Source organism: Oncorhynchus tshawytscha, linkage group LG22 (genome assembly GCF_018296145.1).
Source record: "Oncorhynchus tshawytscha isolate Ot180627B linkage group LG22, Otsh_v2.0, whole genome shotgun sequence".
Lineage (NCBI taxonomy): Eukaryota > Metazoa > Chordata > Actinopteri > Salmoniformes > Salmonidae > Oncorhynchus > Oncorhynchus tshawytscha.
This window is the reverse complement of record NC_056450.1, coordinates 20017873-20034354: the sequence shown is the minus strand read 5'-3', so window position 1 is coordinate 20034354 and position 16482 is coordinate 20017873. Positions and strand designations below refer to the sequence as shown.

The 16482-nt window shown below is 42.5% G+C and overlaps 1 protein-coding gene across 3 annotated transcripts in view; it reads right to left on the bottom strand.

The window, feature by feature from the left end:
* The window catches only part of cfap74 (cilia and flagella associated protein 74), a 46111-nt gene that overhangs the window by 15460 nt on the left and 14169 nt on the right, over positions 1-16482 (bottom strand). For all 3 annotated transcript variants that reach the window (XM_024384505.2, XM_024384506.2, XM_042303893.1), the window contains exons 20-23: positions 14614-14736; positions 13919-14040; positions 5705-5833; positions 526-613 (exon numbers count right to left, since the gene is read on the bottom strand). In XM_024384505.2, the coding sequence (XP_024240273.1) occupies positions 526-613; positions 5705-5833; positions 13919-14040; positions 14614-14736 (462 nt within the window). The remainder of the gene's footprint in view (positions 1-525; positions 614-5704; positions 5834-13918; positions 14041-14613; positions 14737-16482) is intronic.

Genomic DNA, 16482 nt, shown 5'->3' with positions numbered 1-16482 from the left:
AACACGAAAAACAAATAATCCAAATGATATTATGGAGACCTTTTCAACGTGGAATAACCTTTATGCTTGGCTCATTAGCACTCATGGAACAGTGCAGGCCTTGGGGTGGTGGATCATTTTTATCTTGCTACCATTAAAATGGGTTAATTTACAACCTTCAGTGCTTCTGCTCTTCATGGGGACCTGCAGAAGGTTTGCTACTTATGAATAAGTACTCAACACTTCCCTGTGGATTGAGAGGGGCTGTTGTATTGTATGATACTTCATACTGTAGACTGCGTCCAGAATTCAAACACATATTGACACTTTCCACAATGGTATCTCTCGAAGGCTGTTTGTGCAGTATTTGAGGAAAACTCATCTCCCAAATTGCTTCCTTCTGCATCCCTAGCTGTGTCCCCTTTGTGGACATTTTCAACTGATAGTATCAGTGTTGACTTATACAGATTGTTTACTTTTTGTGCACTTTGAAATAACACAATTGCATTCTTGCCTGTAAGTTTAGAGCTTAACAGTGCAACAAACCTGATCAGCCACTTGCACTGTCAAGGGGACTTCCAGCACTCCTGTTTCACTGTCAAAAAACGTTTTTGCATCCTCGAACAAGGAACGTCTAGGGGGGGAAGAACAGGGTAGTGGGAATAAGAATACAGGAAATCATTATACTGTACATTAACTCAGCAATATGACACCATCATGCACAGCGCGGCAACTTCCTGCTCATGAACAACCACAATCTGTCAAGGCTGCTACTATTGGGAAGAGCCAATGCTAGCAGTCTTGTTAGATTAGAATTTTGTTGTTGACTTCTGTAAGTCGCCCCACCGTGTATGTCATATTTCAGAGTTTACCTTCAAACATTACATCAGCAAATATGTCCCAGCCCTCAACAACTGGGAAAATTCTCAGTGCGAGGGATAGAGAGAGCCCATGGAGGAAAACCTTCAGCGTTTCACTGTAAACCAACACGACTATCCCCCGTTTAGATCTGTAGAACCACCAGGGAAGGCAAGAGAGCACGCCTCCACACTACTGTGGGCTGTAGCCATGGTGATGTTCGGCATAAGTACACATCAAAGAGGGCTTGCAGTCATACACAGAGCTTATGTAAAGCACTAGCTCAATCAATACCCTAGGTGGAGAGCTGCTCTCGTGAGAACTGCCACCTCTCTACTACTACGCAGCCAATACTTGATTAGCATGAAAACAGATGCCAATCCACAGTGGATCCACAGTGAGCTGCACAAACCCAGCCCACTCCTGACTCCTCTCTCTCCCTGTTTGGTAATGCTGGCTCTATGAAGGCATGAGAGCTAATGCTGCCAGTGTCAGAGGGTTTAAAGCAATTTAAGAAGGATTTCCAGATGTCAGAGGTTTTCCAAATGAATACAAAGCTCTGGAAGTGACGCCCAATGCTTCCAACAAATCTGTCAGAGCCTAGGGAAAAGGCGTGTTTCATAATTACGATCTTACAGCAAATCAGTGTTGTATTTCAACCAGCTCGGATGTACAGATGTTGGATCTTAAATTTACCAGTTTCTCACAGCAGGAAAATAATCCTGCAGCAACAGGAAATGTGAATTATTGTGTGAATTCTAATTAATGTACACTTTTTTACGGGTTAAAACAATTTTTTTGTTAGGGGAAATTAAGTCTGACATATTAAAGTGGAAATTACAAACTTTAGAAGACTTTTTAAATCTTGAATACACTACACCTCTGCAAATTCCTGCTGTGCAAGACATTTCCTGCAACAAAAGGGAGATCAAATTAAGATCCTTCATCTGTACTGTATGACATTTACAACAAAACAGAGAAGCGAACATGTCTCAATTGTATCTCAATCCCTCAATGACAGAAGGGGGAATTATTATTGGGAGTTGTTTGGAAGCCCTTGTGTTCTCTGCTAATAGAATCTCTGCTGGAGAGTCACTCTTGAACTAGCTTGGCAGGGTAGAGTGAAAAAGCCTGGCGGGATGTCGCCAGACCCATATGCTGCTGAGGGGAAATGTGCGGTTGGATGAGGTTTTCAAGTTTTTGGCATCCCGCAATTTTACCTCATGCTGCACTCGGCAACCAGTTTATCCACCATTTCTCTCCTCCAAATCTTACCCAAATAACACTATGCACATGTAGTCTTCAACAAGATAATGAATTATAAGAGAACTTAAAAGGTAACTTCTAAAATAAAGGAAACACCAACATAAAGTGTCTTAAAAGCGCATTGGGCCACCGCGAGCCACCAGGACAGTTTCAATGCACCTCGGCATAAATTCTACAAGTGTCTGGAACGCTACTGGAAGGATGCGACGCATTCTTCCACCAGAATATCCATCATTTGGTGTTCTGTTGATGGTGGTGGAAAACGCAGTCTCAGGCACCACTCCAGAAACTCCCATAAGTGTTCAATTGCGTTGAGATCTGGTGACACACACACCCTTTAAAACCCCTATGCTCCTTTGAGACCCCTCTTTCAATGTCACTGAGAACTCTTCTTCTAGCCATGGTAGCCAAAATAATGGGCAACTGGGCATTTTTAAACATGACCCTAAGCATGGTGGGATGTTAATTGCTTAATCAACTCAGGAACCACATCTGTGTGGAAGCACCTGCTTTCAATATACCTTGTATCCCTCATTTACTCAAGTGTTTCCTTTATTTTGGCAGTTACCTGTAGACCTACACAGGTATAGTTGTACCTGTGGTGCTTAGAAAGCAATGCTTGTGTATAAACCAATGACATTATTCATTATATTATCCTCACATAAGCAGTCAAAGACCAAGGTGGCATTTCAGCGAACATTTAATTGGCATCTGCCTGAGTCACAACACAAGTGGCAGAAAGATCCTGTTGGAGTCATTTTGTGTCACTGCTTAAAACTTGGAAAGTCTAAAACGCAATAAGCTGTGGACCACCTATAATCCTGACAGTGGAAGGCTCAGCAGACTGACACGAGAGTGAGAGTGTGAGCGAGTGAGAGAGAGAGAGAGAGAGAGAGTCAGAGATCCATCAGTCTCTGTCAGCGGAATACTGTCTAACTTTGGGACAACGTTCGTGCTATACAGTGGTTTAAACTTTAGGCTACCTGAGAAAAGGCAGCAGAGTATGTTTTAAAAAATATATCCTATTCAAAATGGGCTCCTGCTTGGCTTTCACTTTCACATTAAACAGTGATTATGAACAAGGATACAAAATGGATTAAAGAAGATTAGGGAATTTCTCATCATCACATTTAGGAAAAGGAGGAAAAACACCCTTGACAACTGACATCCCACCTCAAAAAATATGATTGAAAATATATATTTTTCCTTCCCTGTAACTCATGTACAGTAACATTTATGTATGTTAGTGATGTAGACCAGTAAATTATGCACTGCTTGGTGAAGGCAGCAGCTCTGTTAATTGTAATCTGAGTCAATCTGGGTAAATCAAGAGTAATCTCCCTTTTACCAGCCTGAGCTGACTAGTTGACCGGACGAGCTGGGCAACATCTCCCACAGATTAGACCTAAATCATTTATGATCCAGAACAGGTCCCTGTTCAATCAAATCCGCTGACCATGGCCCGTATTCACAAAGCTCATCACAGTAGTTGTGCTGATGTAGGATCAGATCCCCCCTGTTAATATGATCATTTTCATTATTTAGCTAAAAGGAAAAAACTATCATAGTATATTGAGTACATAAAAAACTGGATTTAGCTATTAATATCTGCCCTAATACTATAAAAAAAGGATATTTATCCCCACAATGAACTGCTATAAGAGATGATCTACTGCTATGTATATTTTGGTCTGGATATGTACTGTAAAGACAAAGAGAGATGATAGAGAGACAAAGAAATAGAGAGAGAGCGAGACAGACAGAAAGCGAGAAAGAGACATTTCTAGGACTGTGGAGGATTCCGAACTCTCTTTAGCCTGAGGGCGATCCATCCGTGGTTCAGGAGTGTACACTACATTTACACTCACAGTCAGAATCTATTGGAGAAGAGGCAGAGGCAGAGATAAACGGCCGTCTGAAGAATATATAACAAATGACTTATCTAGCAGTAAGATGAAACAGCCCTGCCTGCCTTCCTGCCTTTGTGTGTGGTGAGGCCAACCTACGGAATCTTCTCACACGGAACCTACTGCCACGGTTCTAGCAGTACCAGAGCTGCCAGTTTGGATGTCGCATAGTCACGAACGGCTTAAGACAAGAGAAACACACACACACACACACACACACACACACACACACACACACACAGAGACACATAGAATCTAGAAATAATAACGCAAATCAAAATTGGAGCTGATGCATCATACAACCCCCACCCACCAGTTGCAGACCGTTGCTGTGCTAGTCGTGACAGCCTAGCTAGAGTATGTGCTTGAGAGAAGGTATGTTTTTGTTAACACCAGAGATCATGTGATATTTTCCAAACTTTTTGTATCCGGCTGGATTTCCTGTCTGCTGAGGCTCTCTTTAGGAGTTTAGAGCATGTTAAGGATTACAGTGTTCTCCAAGAGACCTCAGAATGGGGCTTTGTGCGTCGGCCCGGACCGTTATGTAACTAAGCACTGTACTGGATACGCAATCAGGTCTTCTACTGCTGGATGGGTGGATGGAGGAATAAGGTCAGAGAGAGAAAGTGAGAGAGAAAAACAGAGAAAGTAGGGGGAAGAGTGAGTGATCAGAGAGAAAAAGAGAGAGATGTTGAGAGACAGAAGTAGAGGAGGGGCATGCCTCCCGCCACAGCATGGCAGCAGTAATGCTCTCTCCCCTTAATCCTGGTTTTAAACCTCTCTCTGATTCACTAAGGCAGATTATTGTCATTTCCCACTTCCCCTCCAGCCCCCTGGAGTCGAGGCATCCAATATGCCATTAACTTTTGTCATGTAAAACCTCACTCATCTTCCACTGCCATCAGTAGACCTGAAATCTTCTTAGCTATGAATATGCCAAAAAAACAAGGTAGGCGTGAACGGGAACTCTCGCCCCCTCTCCGCAGCGTTCTCTACTCCTCTCATCCATGTACTGAAGGTCGTCTTCCCTGTTCCCCTGGTGCTCAAACTGCAGCTCAACTCAGCCTCACCGTCCTAAAAATAGCCCACCCATCCTTCCAGAAATCCTTCCTTCAAAGTCATTAAAAAACATTATCAGAAGCCTTCACGGCACTCCATTTCTGAGTTGGGAGCGATTTGCACTTCGCAGTGCGCTGTTTAATTGGTGAAGATGATGGAGGACATGTTTCATAATTGTAACTGCTGGCAGTGACAAGATTTTTTGGTCATTAGTGTTTCCATTAAACTGAAGTTCAATTCCATTACTTAAAGAAACCGGTCCACCACTTAAAATTACCAGGTAAACTGCCTCCAGTTTCAGAATAAGAGAAACAGTAAAACAAAGATAAGGCAGGCTAAATTGAATCTGGTCTGAAATATTCACACCATGATTTTAGAGTACGGTAAAGCATTCTGAACATACATATATAAACCCTTCACATACAGTATAATACACTTTCAGCATGCTGTATGACAATCCAATCCATTATCATTGTATTAACTAGGCACCAAACGGAAGAAAACAGACAAACAGGGAGGGACGACCTGAAGTTGTCCAGTAAGAAATGCTTGTTTCTGTTTTTCGTTGCAAAGCATTTTGCTAGATTTTGCTACTGTGTGTACTATGATTCTGGTGTTAGTATCTGTGTGGTTACCTGGGCAGGAACTTAAGCTTCGCGTTGAAGCTGGACCTGGCCTGGATGTAGCCGGTCTTAGGCAGGATCTCCATGTGGTTCCTCAGCTCCGGACACACCTTGAATGTCAGCCGAAGAGCTGTGCTCGCTCTGCAATAGAACAGACAACAGCGCTGCTTGGTTAGGCCCTGTACTAGTTAGTTAGGGCTGCTAACTCAACGGAGAGCCTATTTAATAAGTTAGGGCGGTGTTATGTCTATTACACAACAGGTTTCACCAAGCTACTGCTCAAGATGGCATCCATCAGTTTATGTGATTTGTTGTATACATTTTACATGCTTCGACACTAAATTAAGAGGACCCTCACGAAGCAAATTTAAAGGTGAGTGTACTTTACACAACAGACTCCCAGGATGTCCCCTTGTTACAATGTAGATATTTGACGAGGAAGTCGGAGAGGGGATCATGAGTGTGTGAGGGACATGAACACAAATTGTCTGGTAGGTACTGCTGCAATGTACTCATGTCCTCGTCTCCCAGCCGATAATTTAGGTGACCCAATTTCAGGGGGTTCCAACAGATGGTTGTGTCGGTGGTGAGAAGCCTCCCTCTGTAGCTGTGGTGATATAAATGGATCACTACCCAGGGAATTCTCCACGCACGGCCAACGACACACGCACACACACGAGCTCCCCTCTCAATAGCTACACTCAATGACTCACGCTCGGTGGAAGTGCTGTGAAGTCAGTTTTTTCCATCACATCCAGTATACAGAAGTGAGACCACTGAATGGTGGAAGTGTTGAACCCCCAAAGAAATGGATTCAATAGAGGTGCCGAATGGGTGCGCTCATTCCTTTTCCCGACGCCTAAATGAAGTGATCCACTTTGAATAGGGGGTCAAACAGATGGCTCTTCTCCCGGAGGCAAGGACACTCAGGGGTGTCGGAGTGGCCGTCTTTACCTGAGCAAAACGACAACCTTTAAACTGCTGTCCCAGGAATTCAGAGACATATAATCAATTAAGGCCATTTGTTGGATATGAATTGGATAGGGCAGTCTAGTGAACTCATCATTTGCGGGTAAAAGCAGAGACATATGAAGAGATCTCTACAGTGCCTTCAGAAAGTATTCACACCCCTTGACTTTTTCCACGTTGTGTTAGAGCCTGAATTATGTTCAATATAAATCCACAAGATAGAGGATTAGCTGATAGGCTGCAGAGAAGCCAGGTGTTCCATTGTGCATGAAAGAACACTGAAGACACGCAGCTCAAAAAGCTCCCCTATTGATTTTGTTTAGGGACAATAAAATTATCCTACAGAAAGTATATTCACACTCCTTGACCATTTCCTCATTTTGTTGTGTTACAGCCTGAATTTAAAATGTATTACATTTAGATGTTTTGTTCAGTGGCCTACATAAAATACCCCATAATGTTAAAGTGGAATTATGTTTTTTGAATTGTTTTACAAATTCATTAAAAATCAAAAGCTAAAATGTCTTGAGTCAATAAGTATTCAACCCCTTTGTTATGGCATGCCTAAATAAGTTCAGGAGTATACATGTGCTTAACAAGTCACATAATAAGTTGCATGGACTCACTCTGTGTGCAATAATAGTGTTTAACATGATTTGTATGACTACCTCATCGCTGTACCCCACACATACAATTATCAATCTGTAAGCTCCCTCAGTCGAGCAGTGAATTTCAAACACAGATTTAACCACAAAGACCAGGGAGGTTTTCCAATGCCTTGCAAAGAAGGGCACCTATTGGTGGAACAAAAAAAGCAGACATCGAATATGCCCTTGTGCATGATTAAGTTATTAATTACACTTTGGGTGGTGTATTAATACATCCAGTCACTACAAAGATACAGGTGTCATTTCTAACTCAGTTGCCGGAGAGGAAGGAAACCGCTCATGGATTTCACCATGAGGCCAATGGTGACTTTAAAACAGTTACAGAGTTTAATGTCTGTAATAGGAGAGAACTGAGGATGGATCAACAACATTGTAGTTACTCTACAATACTAACCTAAATGACAGAGTGAAAAGAAGGAAGCCTGTACAGAATAAAAATATTCCAAAACATGCATCCTGTTTGCAAAAAGGCATTAAAGTAGAACTGCAAGAAAATGTGGCAAAGATGTCCTGAATACAAAGTGTTATGTTTGGGGTAAATCCAAAACAACACGTAACTGAGTACCACTCTAATATTTGAAGCATGTTGGTGGCTGCATCATGTTATTGGTATGCTTGACATCGGCATGGACTAAGGAGTTTTTTTTTAGGATAAAAATAAACAGAATAGAGCTAAGCAGAGGAAAAATCCTAAAGGAAAACCTGGTTCAGTCTGCTTTCAAACAGACACTGGGAGACAAATTAACTTTACAGCAGGACAACAACCTACAACACAAGGCCAAATATACACTGGAGTTGCTTAACAACACGACACTGAATGTTCCTGAGTGGCCTAGTTACAATTTTGACTGAAATCGTCTTGAAAATCTATGGCAAGACTTGAAAATGGCTGTCTAGCAATGATCAACAACCGACTTGACAGAGCTTGAAGAATTAAAAAAGAATAATGTGCAAATATTGTACAATCCAGGTATGCAAAGCTCTTAGAGACTTACCCAGAAAGAATCACAGCTGTAATCACTGCCAAAGGTGCTTCTACAAAGTATTGACTCAGAGGTGTGAGTACTTATGTAAATTAGATATTTCTGAAATTGTTGTAATACATTTGCAACAATTTCTAAAATCACTTTATGGGATATTTTTTTACCTTTATTTTACTAGGCAAGTCAGTTAAGAACAAATTCTTATTTTCAATGACGGCCTAGGAACAGTGGGTTAACTGCCTGTTCAGGGGCAGAACGACTGTGTGTAGATTATTATTATGGGGTATTGTGTGTAGATAGATGAGAGAAAAAAAAATTTGAATTCAGGCTCTAACACAACAAAATGTGTAATTAATACTTTCTGAAGGCACTGCATGTACAGTGCATCCGGAAAGTGTTCAGACCCCTTCACTTTTTCCACATTTTGTATTATAATTTATTAAATGAATTGTTTCCCTCATCAATCGACACACAATACCCCGTAATGACAAGGCGAAAACAGGTTTTTAGATTTTTTTTGGCAAATTTGGCAAAAAAAACGAAGTATTCAAACCCTTTGCTATGAGACTCAAAATTGAGCGCTGGTGCATCCTGTTTCCATTGACCATCCTTGATGTTTCTACAACTTGATTGGAGTCCACCTGTGATATATTCAATTGATTGGACATTATTTGGAAAGGCACACATCTGTCTATATAAGATCCCACAGTTGACAGTCACAGCAAAAACCAAGCCATGAGCTCGAAGGAATTGTCCGTAGAGCTCCGAGACAGGATTGTGTCGAGGCACAGATCTGGGGAAAGGTACCAAAGAATTTCTGCAGTATTAAAGGTCCCCAAGAACACAGTGGCCTCGATCATTCTTAAATGGAAGAAGTTTGGAACCACCAAGACACTGACTAGAGCTGGCCGCCCAGACAAACTAAGCAATCGAGGGAGAAGGGCCTTGGTCAGGGAGGTGACCCAAGAACCCAATGGTCACTCTGACAGAGCTCTAGAGTTCCTCTGTGGAGATGGGAGAACATTCCAGAAGGACAACCATCTCTGCAGCACTCCACCAATCAGGCCTTTATGATGGAATGGCCAGATGAAAGCCACTCCTCAGTAAAAAGGCACATGACAGCCCACTTGGACTTTTCCAAAAGGCACCTAAAGGACTCTCAGACCATGAGAAACAAGATTCTCTGGAAGCCAAACGTCACATCTGGAACTAACCAGGCACCGCTCATCACCTGGCCAATACCATCCCTACGGTGAAGCATGGTAGTGGCAGCATTATGCAGCGGGGATGTTTTTCAGCGACAGGGACTGGGAGACTAGTCAGGATCGAGGGAAAGATGAACGGAGCAAAGTACAGAGAGATCTTGATGGAAACCTGCTCCAGAGCGCTCAGGACCTTGCAGGAGTGGCTTTGGCACAAGTCTCTGAATATCCTTGAGTGACCAGCAAGAGCCCGGACTTGAACCCGATCGAACATCTCTGAAGAGACCTGAAAATAGCTGTGCAGTGACCCTCACCATCCAACTTGACAGAGCTTAAGAGGATCTTCAGCGAAGAATGGGAGAAGCTCCCCAAATACAGGTGTGCCAAGCTCGTAGTTTCATATCCAAGAAGACTCGAGGTTGTAAACGCTGCCAAAGGTGCTTCAACAAAGTACAGGGTCTGAGAGAGTAAAGGGTCTGAATACTTATGTAAATATGATTTTTCACTGTCTAAAAACCTGTTTTGATTTGTCATTATGTGTAGTTTGATGAGGGGGGAAAAAACAATCAATTTTAGAATAAGGCTGTAATGTAACAAAATGTGAAGTAAATGGGTCTGAATACTTTCCGAATGCACTGTATACTGAACAAAAATATAAACGCAACATGCAACAACTTCAATGATTTAACTGCGTTACAGTTCGTATAAGGAAATCAGTCAATTGAAATACATTGATTAGGGCCTAAATGATGTATTTCACATGACTGGGCAGGGGTGCAGCCATGTGTGGGTCTGGGAGGGCACCCACTGGGGAGCCAGGCCACAAAAGGACTTTATTACAGACAGAAATGTTCCTCAACTTCATCAGTTGTCCGGGTGGCTGGTCTAAAGATGATCCTGCAGGTTAAGGAGCCAGATGTGGAGGTCCTGGGCTGGCGTGGATACACGTGTGAGGCCGGTTGGACGTACTGCCAAATTATCTAAAACAATGTTGAAGGCGGCTTATGTTAGAGAAATGAACATTCAATTCTCTGGCAACAGTTCTGGTGAACATTCCTGCAGTCAGTATGCCAATTGCAAGCTCCCTCAAAATTTGTCACACAATGCCACAGATGTTCCAAAACTGCACATTTTAGAGTGGCCTTTTATCATCCCTAGCACAAAGTGCACCTGTGTAATGATCATGCTGTTTAATCAACTTCTTGATATGCCACACCTGTCAGTTGGATGGATTATCCTGGCAAAAGGAAACATTTTCACTAACAGGTATTTAAACAAATTTGAGCACAAAATTTGAGAGAAATATGCTTTTGTGCATATGGAAGAATTCTGGGATGTTTTATTTCAGCTCATGAAACATGGGAGCAACACGTTACATGTTGCGTTTATATTTTTGTTCAGTACTATGACTCTGGGTAAAAATATGACTGGATGTTCTCTAATCATGACGAAAGACTCTCCATAGAACTAACATTGTAGCTCTAAAGTTCATTCTATGAGTCATACTTCATGTTCTCCTGCAGTGCCAATGCTTTCCACCGGTTATGGTTTTGAACTGACACCCATCGTTCATCACTGGATAAGAGCGTGATCTAATGATTATCAAAAGGGTATTACACGGGTATTATATTCTAATACGCTTGACCAGATAGGGTTTAGTGATAAGGCCTATGGCTGGTGGAGGTTTAATGCTTTCAGTTATACTAGTTAAATTCCTAAGCCCCATATATCCAGGAGGCTTATAGCTGTGGAGCTGATAGACTTCCTTACACTGTCATCTGGTCATCTGACTAGTCATCTGACTGACTAGTGCGCTCACACCCATTGCATGCTTAGTGCCCTTGACGGGGGAAGGTTTAGTCAAAGACAGTACAGTTAGAAGATGGCCTAAAACTGCTTCTCCAATAGAAATCCCTGATCACACCTGTAGGCGTTGGCTAGCTAAGCACATTTGCAGAACAAGTTATTGATCTAAATGTCATCTCGCGCCAAATTGTCCATGTGCAGACCATCAAATTAAACCACTCCTTTGATATAAAGTAGTTTTTGACAAAAATGACAACATCTCAGTTTGTCATTTTCACGAGGTTGGAGTAATTGCATTTTCAACTACTCAAGACATTGGCTCGAATCTATGTCGTGCCTTTAGATTTTGATCAAATTAACAACTAAGGAAGAATTTTCCCTTCTCTCATTGACTCCTCAAACCCCAAACCGCGGTCTGGTCTGCTTGGTCTGTTTCGCAAGTGTTCCTGGAAGTCTTGCAATGTTCCGCCTCTGGGTTTAGAAACTGTGGTTTAGTGCTAGAGTTGCTCATGGATAGACTGGGTATCAGTCTGGTTGTGCCATTATGCCACGCCTCATCATGCCAAACATATAGCCTGGGACAAGGCTAGCCCATAACAATAATAATTCTTAACATTCATGACTTGTTAAGGCTAAGGCCTCTACTAACATACGTCACTAGTCAAGGTGCCCATGGCTATACTGTAGCGGTGCCACTTTCCATCCCCTGCACGTCCAGATGGCACACTTGGTAAAAACCCACGTGGCCCAAGGCCTGATGGGATACTCAACACCTCAGAGGGAGTCTGAGTAATTACCCCACCACCACCAACACCACAGCGATGTCTCCCCTCTCCTGGCAACATCAAAAGATAAACCCCAAATCAACCAACTCAGGAGACTACTGGAGAAATGCCTAGGCACCCGTTCCTTTATGCTCTATTTTTAGGAATCTTCCATTCAAAAGCGAGGCAACGGAGAGAACAACTATTGTTTCTGTAGGAAGAGGAGCGGCGTCAGAAACAAAAGACATTAATCAACTCAGCCTCATTCCTCGGGGTGAGAGGAGGACGGTTGTGCATACAGGAGGTATTTGTTATAAATAAGTGAGGGAAGAAAGAGGGCAGGAGGTGGTTTTAGGAAAAGCAGATTGTCGTCTGCTTTGTCATCTTCTTCGACTCCCCAGCAAGTGTCAGTGGAAATGGTTTTAAATGTTTGGCTTCGATTTGACTGGGTGTAGGCGATGAAACTTGCTGTCACGTGAAATATGCTAAAAGTGGATAAATCATTGACTCAAAAGCCAAGTTGACATTTTGTGTGATGCTGGTTGGTGCTGCTCTCACTGTTTCCCCCAAATATGTCAACTGCTTTATACAATCATAACTATAAAGCAGTTCTATGTACAACACAGTATATTATTTTATACCATTGGTAAAAGAGCAAACATAACATATTGTATGATGCTAGTTGGTGTCTATTTTTGGGGACTTTTGCGGGGGGGGGTAAAAAGCTGGCGTTCTCGGCATCACTGTCGCGGTCATTGTCACATGCATTTGTGTGCTCCAGCTTCCAGATGGCAGCTGCCACAAATCCCTTCTCGCACTGTGACGTGTGACAAAAAGACGTACGTGTGGAGTGACATGCCTGTAAACGTTATGGCCTGCAGCACTTTCTTAACTCCTCGGCATAATGTATAACATTCATAATCAAAAAGGATTTGCTATTGCTCAATCCCACCTAAAGAAGAGGGGATTGAGATCTTAAATGGCACCGTATCCGGGGTCCTTGGACCCCATCCGACACAGTAGTCCCAGGGTTTGGTGGGTGTAAGTGAAGTCTAAAACATTTCCCTGCTTTTGGTCATGTTATTAAATATTATGAACGGTATATTCAAAATTGTCCCCATTTGCTGAGTTATATCTCAGAAAAGCTTGAGTAAGCTGTCCATGTGATTGCAAGGCATTTTCTTGAGCAGTTTTTCTGTAAAAACAGAATTTAGCACATGCTAAATGGGACGGTGTTAGACTAGCACTCAGAATATGCAACAGCAGCTAGAAACAAGTTATATAAACGTGTCAAGTATAAACGGCAAGAAAAGTGCTATTACACTGCATTTGTTTTTTAAGAATGTGTTGTCTTCTAGAGGGGGGACACGGCATGGAGGGACACAGAGAGGAAGTGTCACGAACGTTGTTGTAATGATGGTCGGACCAAAGTGCAGCGTGGTATGGTTCCATCATCTTTTATTAGAAGTGAAACACAGAAAACAATAAAGCGCAAAGTGAAACGTGAAGCTAATATAGTGCTCGCAGGCAACTATACATAGACACGATCCCACAAAGCACAATGGGGAAACAATAAAACAACAATAAACAGCTGCCTCTGATTGGGAACCATACCAGGCCAACATAGAACTAGACAACCTAGATAGGAACACCCCGACCAAACCAAAATAGAGAGTAAAAAAGGCTCTCTGTGGTCAGAGCGTGACAGGAAGGGTAGAGGTGGGATTTGTAACCCAGTTGGCAGCACTACCTCTAGATCAGACTCCTGCCCAGGCCAAGGTCTACTGTACATCACGTAAATTAATTACCGTCTCTACTCAATTGACGGACTCACCTGCTTTGGACCACGATACTGTCTTGATAGAGGCGATCGAACATGCAGATCTTCAGGACAATGCTTGGCTGGGCCACCCACACAGGCACGCACACAGCCGTCCCTCGGACCCCAATGGATATCTGTGAATAGACAAGGCCCCTGTCAATCAAAACTAGTGCTTGGATGATTCCGGGATATGCCAGAAGGACATTAATCTCATTAGCCTTCACACATTATATATTATTATAAACTGGGTGGTTTGAGCCCTGAATGGGCCTGATTGGCTGAAAGTCGTGATATATCAGACCGTATACCATGGGTATGACAAAACTTATATTTTTACAGCTCTAATTACGTTGGCTTCCAGTTTACAATAGAAATAAGGCGCCTCGGGGGTTGGTGATATATGGCCCACATACCACAGCAAGGGCTGTGTCTGAGCACTCCGCGTTGCGCATAACAGCCCTTAGCCGTGGTATATTGGCCATATACCACACTCTCTCGGGCCTCATTGCTTAATTATATAGTATATTGTAAATATTGAGTAAATATAATTTTATTGACTACATCGCTCCTATCACACATTCTCATGAGAGGAAAGCTGTTTTTGTCATACATAAGTTAACGCCTGCTATTGGCTTTGGCTGAATAGACTTTTGCTGTAGTTTTAGTTCACTCAGGTAATGATGATGACATCATGAGTAAAATCTTACTGGTTCACAGGTTGGGTCGGAGAACTTGATGCGGAAGTCCAACTTAGCCTCCCCTGGTATGGTGGGTGTGAATACAATCTCCAACTTGACACTTTCAAATGGGCCCACCTCCCCCGCTCTGACCTAGGCATGGGAGGAAGTCTTGAGGGAACATGTCACAACAACAATCACATCATCAAGGGCAGGATCAGCGGTATTCATTAGTGCACAGCGTAGCAAAACATTCTGCAACGGAAAACATTTTTGCAATAAACTAGGTTCATATTGGACAAATTCAGGTAGGTCCCTCCCCATTTTTGGCCCATTTGCTTCTGTTTGGTTCCTAGTGAATACACTCCAGGTGAAATCTTTTTAGGGCTGGTTTTAATATAGTACCCTACATCTCATGATAGTGATACAGATGTGAAACTTCAAAGTCATATAAAATCTAACTACAGTCAATGTTTGTTGTCATCCTCTGCACCATAACACAGGGATTTCAATAATAAGTTGTGGAAAGAAGAACACTTGCACCTCACTCCAGGAAAGTTTCAATTCTCTGGGAGCACAATGTGTGTAAATGCGTAAAATGGTGGACACACACACACACAAGAAAGGAAGCGGGAGAAGCAATGCCCCATTACCCCCAAGACAGGAGTAACGAGCCCAGAATGAGCCAACAACTAGACAGGTAGAGACCGCAGGACACATGACATTAGTGCACAAACCCACCATGGAGAGAGACAGAGAGAGATGACAGACTATCACTACAGAACTAGTGTGGATGTGTGTGTGTGTGCTGTAATTTTTTATGCATTTGGTCATGTCTGATAATTCACCATTTTACGCATTCACACACAAAGACCAAGGCAGACATCTATCAATACAAAACTATACAGAGAAGTGGGGATGAAGAAAAGTTGTATCATAATAACAACAAAGGGCCCGATTTACATAGCACCTCTTATTTTCAGTTACTTACGTTCTTAACATACAGTTGAAGTTGGAAGTTTACATACACCTTAGCCAAATATATTTAAACTCTTTCACAATTCCTGACATTTAATCCTAGTAAAAATTCCCTGTCTTAGGTCAGTTAGGATCACCACATTATTTTAAGATTGTTAAATGTCAGAACAGTAGAAAGCTTTTATTGCTTTCATCACATTCCCAGTGGGTCAGAAGTTTACATACACTCAATTCGTATTTGGTAGCATTGTCTTTACATTGTTTAACTTGGGTCAAACGTTTTGGGTAGCCTTCCACAAGCTTCCCACAATAAGTTAGGTGAATTTTGGCCCATTCCTCCTGACAGAGCTGGTGTAATTGAGTCAGGTTTGTAGGCCTCTTTGCTCGCACACGCTTTTTCAGTTCTGCCCACAAATATTCTATGGGATTGAGGTCAGGGCTTTGTGATGGCTACTTCAATACCTTGACTTTGTTCTCCATAACCCATTTGGAAGACCCATTTGCGACCAAGCTTTAACTTCCTGACTGATGTCTTGAGATGTTGCTTCAATATATCCACATAATTTTCCCTTCTCATGACACCATCTATTTTGTGAAGTGCACCAGTCCCTCCTGCAGCAAAAGCACCCCCGCAACATGATGCTGCCACCCCAGTGCTTCACGGTTGGGATGGTGTTCTTCAGCTTGCAAGCCTCCCCCTTTTTCCTCCAAACATAACGATGGTCATTATGGCCAAACAGTTCTATTTTTGTTTCATCAGACCAGAGGACATTTCTCCAAAAAGTACGATCTTTGTCCCCATGTGCAGTTGCAAACCGTAGTCTAGCTTTGGAGCAGTGGTTTCTTCCTTGCTGAGCGGCATTTCAGGTTATGTCGATATAGGCCTGAATGCGTCTCCTTCCTGAGCGGTATGACGGCTGC